The sequence below is a fragment of the Carex rostrata genome, chromosome 23 (genome assembly GCF_964058835.1).
Source record: "Carex rostrata chromosome 23, lpCarRost1.2, whole genome shotgun sequence".
Taxonomy (NCBI): Eukaryota; Viridiplantae; Streptophyta; class Magnoliopsida; order Poales; family Cyperaceae; genus Carex; species Carex rostrata.
Window position 1 is genome coordinate 7,102,682 of NC_135940.1, and position 8,365 is coordinate 7,111,046.

At 34.5% G+C, this 8,365-nt stretch overlaps 2 protein-coding genes across 2 annotated transcripts; one reads left to right on the forward strand and one right to left on the reverse strand.

Annotated features, from left to right (window-relative positions):
- The first annotated feature begins 2,286 nt into the window (after positions 1 to 2,286).
- LOC144574635 (putative linoleate 9S-lipoxygenase 4) lies at positions 2,287 to 5,662 on the forward strand. Its single transcript, XM_078324648.1, has 8 exons — positions 2,287 to 2,328; positions 2,447 to 2,687; positions 2,864 to 3,202; positions 3,278 to 3,363; positions 3,470 to 3,577; positions 3,884 to 4,191; positions 4,336 to 4,599; positions 4,894 to 5,662. The coding sequence occupies exons 1-8, from the start codon at positions 2,287 to 2,289 to the stop codon at positions 5,660 to 5,662; spliced, it is 2,157 nt and encodes a 718-aa protein (XP_078180774.1).
- Positions 5,663 to 6,263: 601 nt separating this feature from the next.
- Positions 6,264 to 7,182, reverse strand: LOC144574933 (germin-like protein 3-8). The gene has a single exon (XM_078325037.1). The coding sequence runs from the start codon at positions 7,156 to 7,158 to the stop codon at positions 6,490 to 6,492; it is 669 nt and encodes a 222-aa protein (XP_078181163.1). The 5' UTR covers positions 7,159 to 7,182; the 3' UTR covers positions 6,264 to 6,489.
- Between the last annotated feature and the right edge of the window lie 1,183 nt (positions 7,183 to 8,365).

Consider the following 8,365-nt stretch of genomic DNA (forward strand, 5'->3'; position numbering starts at 1 on the left):
TTACTGAACTCAAAGTATATATTTTAGCTTCTCTTTGTTTTGTTTTATTAAAAAAGGTCACAGTACAACTCAATATTTTTTAGATGCTATGTAGATCAAACATAATCTTTAAAATCTTGAACAATATGTATATATAATTCTCACAAACCTAAAATATCTAATGCGGAAGATGCAATTATAAACTTCTACTTTATGTATAAATAATTTCTTTGCGGAAGATGCAATCATAAACTTCAACTTTATGTATAAATAGTTTCTTCCCCTTAACACTTTATCTTAATGTTACAAATCTTTAAAATATAAATATTTGTGTGTATGTAATTACTTTTAATGAGCAGACATAAAACTTAATTATATTATTTTTGTTTATCTTTAATCCGGTATATTTGATTGCAAATGAACAAATTAAATTTAGTTTGCTATTAACATTGGATAATCAAAAAAATTGTAACTCTCAATTAAATGGCACCTAGAGTTTCAAAATTTATTTTATGACCTTAAGACTAAAAATTCTCAAACATTTATATCCATTATTTAGACTACTTAATAATAATTAATCTAACATGTTATTCTCGAAAATTGGAGCTAAAAGATTTTGGATCTTCTGTAGCCCGGCTACTTGGTGCAAATAAATTCGTAACACGTAGTACTAATTACTACTAAGTACACGGGTTCTAATAAAATAAAATTGCATAATGTAATTAATAAAATAAATTACAAAACCTGCGTCTTTTAGATATTTTTAATTAGCTTCTTTTATGAAATAAAATTAAACAACTGTAATTTATTGAGGGCTTCTAATTTTTTATTTTTTTAGTTCCTAAATGTCTTAAGGGATGAGTTACGCGTTTGACCTGAAATTAAGAGAAATGGAATTCATTTATGGTAAAAGTAGTAGTGGAATATCTCTTTTTTTCTGGACAGTATATATAGGTAACTGAGAAACTCAAACATTAATAAACCATATTAATAAATATTGTATTATCCAGTTAATTAGTAGGGTCCTTCCATAATTGATTTTTTTAATATATAGACCAACATATTTTGTACAGCCGATTTTTTCTATTTAAGACATAAAACAAAATTTGAAAACTACTCCACATTTTCTCTCAAAAAAAATTGAGATTTAGGAGAGCCGGAATTTAAAATTCAGGTGTATATAAATTTTCAGCTAGAAAAAAAAGGAGAATTAAAAAAATAAGAACTATTCAATAACCGCTATTTAAAATTTCAGCCTTTCAAGGAATACTTTTAGGTTCCAGTTTTTTTTTTTTTTAGATTACAAAACTAAAAAAAAAAATTAGGTCAAGAAATTAAATTCCGGTGCCCTCTTATTATAAGACTGGACAATCAAACGATGGTTTTATAAAAAGTTTGGTTGAATTTTTGAATTGCTTCGGTTTTTATATTTGGTTCGGTTTAGGATTTTCAAACCTGAAGGGGTCGTTCGGCAGCAAAGGATTAAGCCTCCTTAAGGCTTAATACGCTTTCTTTAGCTTCCTTAACCGCTTAATCCTACCGAACACCGGTTCTTTAGCGCGGATTAAGAACACCTCCTTTAGCTTCATTTTACCCGGATCTTAATCCTCTGCCCGGACTTTAAAGCACCCATATCCCTTCCTTTAGCTTCCTTAACAAAACCCACGGATTAAGACAATCGAACATTGGTTCTTTAGCGCTCCTTAAGCTTTTAATCCTTCACTCTTAATCCTTTGTTGCTAAACGATCCCAAAAATATCGAACTAACCAAACCGACCGAACTGTGTGATTGGACAAGCGCATTAATACAACCTATTTTTAACAATATCTGATTTGAACGTACAGTCATTTGGGACTATATATAACTTTTAAAAAATTTGATGGCCCTTCTCTTTTTTTGAAAGCTACATGGCAAAGTACCATTGAACAGTTTGTGTGTCTCTCTGTGTGTGTACATATATCGAGTGGAGTTGGTTTATATTAAAATGTTTGTTTGTAGACTGTGGAACAAACGTTTTGATTTTTATATTTTTAAAATCTAAATAGTCGATCTAAACCGTTGAACATTCAATCTATAATAAAATGAGCTTGGAGACCAAATTTTAATTTTTTTTAAAAGTTTTTTACTATTTATTAAGTCAATTTTAAAATCATTATTTTCAATGATTCAATTTTTTCACTGTTTATTAAAATCAACAATTTAAAAACTCGCATAATAAATAATAAAAAAATTTCAAAAAAAATGTAAAGAAAACGATACATGATTAAAATAAAGAACAGTTTGTATTAAAATAAAGAAAACGATACATGGTTAAGTTTTTACATGGAAGAAAGAAGAAACAACTAAAAGCAAAAGGCAAACAAAAACGCTCAGCCTAAATCAATAAGCTGATCCTTATGGTTATTACTTGTAAATGAACTAAGATTTAATTAATCTATCTCAAAAAATATATATCAATTTTCACAGACATGTCTACCGAGCAAAATGCCACGGCCATTGTTGCCATATAGACAGCAAGAGCTAATCAATCTCAGAGGTGATGATGTTATAGGCCCTCTAAAAGAGAGCGATCGGGTCTATGGCTATGCAGTCTACAATGACCTAGGTGACCCCGACAAGGGTGATGATCATGTGCGCACAACTCTCGGTGGGCCAGAGCACCCCTATCCTCGCCGTGGCCGTACCGGTCGCCCCCCAACCAAAACAGGTTTGCTCATAACATGCCACCTATCTTACCTTATTTAGACGGGATCAATGAAAAATCAAACTCATCACCCAAGCATGTCAGTATACCATGAACTGCCCATTACCGAGAGAAGAGAACTAAAATTGCAAAATATGAACCAATTTTATTTTTAGATTATAAACTAACTTGTCATGCAGATCCAAAATGCGAAAGCAAACAACCTGTACTGCATAGCCTAGACATATATGTGCCACGCGACGAACGATTTGGCCATCTGAAGTTGTCCGATTTCCTTGCATATAACTTAAAATTAATTGGTCAATCTATCTTCCCTACACTCAGTGCGATCTTTGACCTGACACCAAATGAGTTCGATTCGTTTAATGATACCTTCGACCTTTATGATGGGGGGTTATCCCTGCCTCACCCGCATATGCTAGAGAAAATGCGCCAGAGTATTCCATTTGAACTCTTCAAGGAAACGTTTCGAAGTGAGGGACATGCCTTTCGACTTCCGACTCCGCATGTGCTCAAAGGTACACAAGGGTAAATGAACAGAGGAGCTTCAATCTTTGTTAAGAAATAATTCTAATCAATTGATGAATGAACAGAGGATAAATTTGCTTGGAGGTCAGACGAAGAATTTGGGCGTGAAATGATTGCTGGCGTGAACCCGGTCATCATTAGACGTCTCGAGGTACATCATTCTTATTCATATGTAGGAGTTTTTCTCTAAATGAATCTATAAAATTTTAACTAATATAGTACTGTGAAAATAAGTCAAAACTTCATGATCTACACAGGAATTCCCCCCAACTAGCAACCTTGATCCAACAGTATATGGAAACCAGACGAGCACAATTAAGGAGGAGCACATTCTAAATAACCTTGATGGATTTACAGTGCTTAAGGTAAATAAATTAATAGAAGAGAGCCGAGCAATTTTAATTTTTTCGGGCATGCAATAGATGCACGGCGTCTTTAAGATTAATTCAATAAATAGTCCGGGTCTCATTCTACCATGTCAACCTGACTGGATTTGAGTTAGAGGGATATACTACCATTATTATAAGTACAAAACCAATAATTTTCTTTATGAATGTTAATTTTTGGTATATGATAAATTTCTTTTGTCGTACATGTAATTTGTTTTTATTTTTATTTTTATTTTTGGGTCTTTGCAACTTATTTATTGCCTTATGGGTGTTCTTTGACAGGCACTAAAGGAGAATAAGTTATACATACTCGACTATCATGATGCCATCATGCCTTACCTACCTAATATAAATGCATTGAAAGGAACCTTTATCTATGCCACCAGAACACTCTTGTTCCTGAAAGATGATGGCACAATCAAACCGCTTGCTATCGAGCTAAGCCTACCGCACTCCGATGGGTTGGAACATGGTGCAGTAAGCAAGGTGTACACATCAGCATCAGAGGGAGTTGACGGATCTATTTGGCAGTTGGCCAAGGCCTATGTGGCAGCCAATGACTCTGGATATCACCAACTTATGAGCCATTGGTGTGTTTTTAAGTTCATGTTTTTTCAGTGATTACAATTACAAATTTACAATTTGTTAATTTCATCATGACTTGGATTTACTATTAGATTTAATTAGAAACAAATTACACTTAAAATAATCATGTTCAAACAAAAAAAATTTAGGCTCAAGACCCATGCGGTGATAGAACCATTCATCATAGCCACAAATAGACAGTTGAGCGTCACTCATCCAATACACAAGCTCATGAGCCCACATTACCGTGACACAATGAACATCAATGCATTGGCACGCCAAGCCCTTATCAGTGCCGGTGGAATAGTCGAAAATTCTGTTTTTCCTCAGAAATATGCCCTCGCCATGTCGTCTGATGTATATAAGAGTTGGAAATTCACAGAACAAGGCCTACCAGCTGATCTCATCAAGAGGTATGACATATGAAACCACTTTTAACATTACAAAGAAATACAACACCTAAGTTTAATAGAAATACATTCAGAAATTTCTAAACTTCTTTATTTGAAACAATGATTTTATACAATTTATTAACTAAATTGGGAATTAGTAAGGTTCTATAACTTGACAATTTTGATTGACATATATCAGTTGGCTATTATGAGAAGTTGAGAACGTGAATACTATTGATCAAAATGACAACTATACAAATTAAACTTGTGTAAGATCGTATAATAACGCAAATTCCAATGATATGTCTTTTGTAGAGGAGTTGCGGTTGAAGACCCTTCAAGCCCTTACAAGCTTCGCTTACTAATCAAGGACTATCCATATGCTGTTGATGGTCTTGTTGTATGGTCGGCGATTGAATCGTGGGTCAATGAGTACTGCTTTCTCTACTATCCGAGTGACTCGGCGGTGAAATCCGATACAGAGCTCCAAGCTTGGTGGAAGGAGATTTGTGAGGTTGGGCATGGCGACAAAAAAGACGAGGAATGGTGGCCCAAGATGCAAACAGTCGAGGAATTAACCAAGACATGCACCACCATAATTTGGGTTGCCTCAGCTCTACATGCAGCTGTTAATTTTGGGCAGTACCCATATGCCGGATACCTCCCGAATCGCCCGACCGTTACTCGTAAACCAATGCCTGAACCAGGAACAGATGCATATGAAGAATTGAAGAAAAACCCTGATAAGGTCTTTTTGAAGACTATATCAAGTCAGTTACAAACTATATTAGTAATATCCTTGATCGAGATCTTGTCTCGGCATTCGTCAGATGAAGTCTACCTCGGACAACGCGACACACCAGAATGGACATCTGATGAGAAGGCACTGGATGCTTTTGACAGGTTTAGTGAGAGACTGATTGGAATAGAAGAGAAGATCAAGGGTTTGAATGCAGATCCAACTTTGAAGAATCGAAATGGACCCGTAAATTTTCCGTATACATTATTATACCCAAATACTTCCGATAAGAGTAAAACTGGCGGGTTGGTTCCAAAGGGAATCCCAAATAGTGTGTCCATATGAGAGGTAATTTGTGTTTTTATTTATTTCCTTTTTATTAGTGGTTGTTTTATATTTGTTTGTGGTGTTGGTAAATAAAGGTCTGCTATATATGCAACCCGGTTAATTCAATTTGATTGTTTATTGCTGTGAAAGCTTATTGTGTAATATTAAAATTGTATTAGTGAAATTCTGAGATGATTTCTATTTTGTAGTATTCTATCCTTGAAGAATCGAGGAGTCGAAAAAAAATAGATTATACTATCGTACATGTCATCAATAGATTACAGTGAAAAGAAAAAAAAAATGACCATACTAATGATTTGTAGTATTCTAAGTAAAGATTTTTTTTCTTAATTAAGCGTCGGAAAAAGACTACAAGTAGTGTTCTGAATTTGCCTAAATAAGAAAACAACTGTGAAACAGACCTTCGGCTTGATTACTGGGCTTTGTCCATAAGCTGAAATTATAATTCAAAATTAATCTAATATTGGGACATGAATAAGCCCGTGTGTGAAACTGTGAAATATTGATCTCAGTAATAAACATACAAGGCCGTATACAAGTACTGCAGTACATGCAGTCTGCTTAAACACTGGTCATATGCTAATGCTGGAGAATAGAAGTTCGAATTTTCAGTAATCGATAGTTGCCACAAAAAATGTTTTGGCTAAAATACTAATTCACAAACAAACCCAAGTACGTACCAAGGGTGATTTTATTCAACGAACTATTATGTTTACATCCAACAATCATTTACACAATGAATATATAATCTATAACGAATAGCTCAAAATTAATCAAGCTCTAGAATACACATGGAGCGAGGCAAATGATAATTAATTAATTTATTAGTTATAAGGTGAAGTTGCTTGTCCAAACTTGGACATCAGAAGCTGGATGACTGACGCGTCGACCTGGAAAGTCTTTGTGAGCACATCAATTGGAATTGCTGGCTTTGACCCGAACAAGGTTTGTGGAGCCAACACAACTCCTGGCAACTGGCTGTTAAAAGCGGTGATAGCCACCCCATTTTCTTTCCCAGTGTTGTACTGGAAATGAATGAGTCCTCGGGGGATAATGAAGCTCTCACCAGCCTTCACGACTTTCGAATAGAAAACATTTGCGGTGCTGATGAAACCAACAAGCATTTCTCCTTGAACAACGAATCCGATTTCAGAAGCACGGGGGTGGCTATGGAGCTGGTTGACACCACCTGGAGCTAAGTCAACACGGTTCATGGAGAGACCGAGCGTATTCAAGCCAGGAAAGGTCTGAACACTGCCTGCTGTAATATTGGATCCAAACATGTTATTGGTGTTTCCTGCCACAGCGAGTCCGCTGAAGAAGAAATCCTTGGAGGCAACATTAGAAGCCGGTTTGCAAGGGAAGCCGTTGACAGTGATGTCGGATTGTAAGTCAGCGACGCAAAAATCTTGAAGAGGATCAGGGTCGGCACGGCACAAGGTGAAGATGAAGACAGTGAGAGAAAGGAGCAACAGGGATCTTAAAGGGGCCATTGTTTTAGTTTGCTGGTAAGGTTTGGGATGAGTGCTCTAGGTACGTGGGTAGTCCTTTTATAGGGAGTGATGCGAGGAATCGTTCAAAAATGATTGAAAAGTAAGTGTTTGATTTGCTTAATCAAATAGGAAAATTAATTAAAGTCATGTAGTTGGTGATGACTAATTAATCAGAAGTCAACTTTTCAATTTCATACAAGTTGGGAGCAGATAATCAATAAAATATTTTGAAGATTAAAAATATCAATTACATTGATGACAGATAAATTAGAAATCAATTATATCAATAGAAAATTAAGTAGAGATCAATTAGTATTAATTAGTATATAATAAATCTTGTAATATAAAAATATTTTAGTGGTCCTGTGTAAATCCTGTAGCATATAAATAAGAGCCGTGTAAGATATTGAAATCATATCATAAATCAATAAGATTAGTATTTTTTGTTCTTAAAATTCAACAAATTAAACCGATCTAAAATGATAAGATCAGTAGACTTAGTCCTTTGCGTAATCTGACTTTTTGCACTATGTTAGCTGTCCAAATTTACTTCCTTTTAGTCAGAACAAAACTAACAAGGAGCTTACCGGAATTGAGGGTACACATTTTGACAAAGCAGTTTTTAATCCATACATAGCAAAGATAATAAAGTGAAAACTGTCCTGCTTTGTCTATCATGATCTCTGCATAAATTAAAAACTGTATTGTCAAAATTTGTACCAAAATTGAAGTTATCCAATTAGTAGGGGGTGCATTTTTGGTCCATAAAATTTTTGACATAGTCTTATTTTAAACCGAATCTAAATTATTTGATTAAAATTCACACAAACCGCACGTTTAGATTTATGAAACGGTTTAGATTCGTACGATCCTAACTCGGTCTGTACAATTCTCAACACGGACATGACTCTGCCAAAGTCCTTTGCACACAACCACATCCCAAACTATAGTTTGGAATACTAGAACTACTGTGTGTATATTAAGCTCACCAAATGAGAGCGAAGAACTTCAATTCTCAATTCCGTAAATATTTTATTGGTTTAGTAAAAATTTTAAAAATGACAAACTCTACTTTTTAATTAAAAAATCTCTGCAAAACAATTCATGAATATAGATAAAAGAATTAAAATTTTTTGTATGGACAGTTCGAGGACAAAGATATCTAGGCTTTGATAAAGTTGGTGATTTTCAAAAGTGATTTGATGGA

Excerpts from the sequence above, each read along its gene's own strand:
- LOC144574635 (XM_078324648.1), top strand. The coding sequence starts at position 2,287 with ATGGTTAAGTTTTTACATGGAAGAAAGAAGAAACAACTAAAA. Across the intron at positions 3,578-3,883 it reads ATGGATTTACAGTGCTTAAG|GCACTAAAGGAGAATAAGTT; the intron begins GTAAATAAATTA and ends GTTCTTTGACAG. Across the intron at positions 4,600-4,893 it reads CCAGCTGATCTCATCAAGAG|AGGAGTTGCGGTTGAAGACC; the intron begins GTATGACATATG and ends TGTCTTTTGTAG.
- LOC144574933 (XM_078325037.1), bottom strand. The coding sequence starts at position 7,158 with ATGGCCCCTTTAAGATCCCTGTTGCTCCTTTCTCTCACTGTCTTCATC.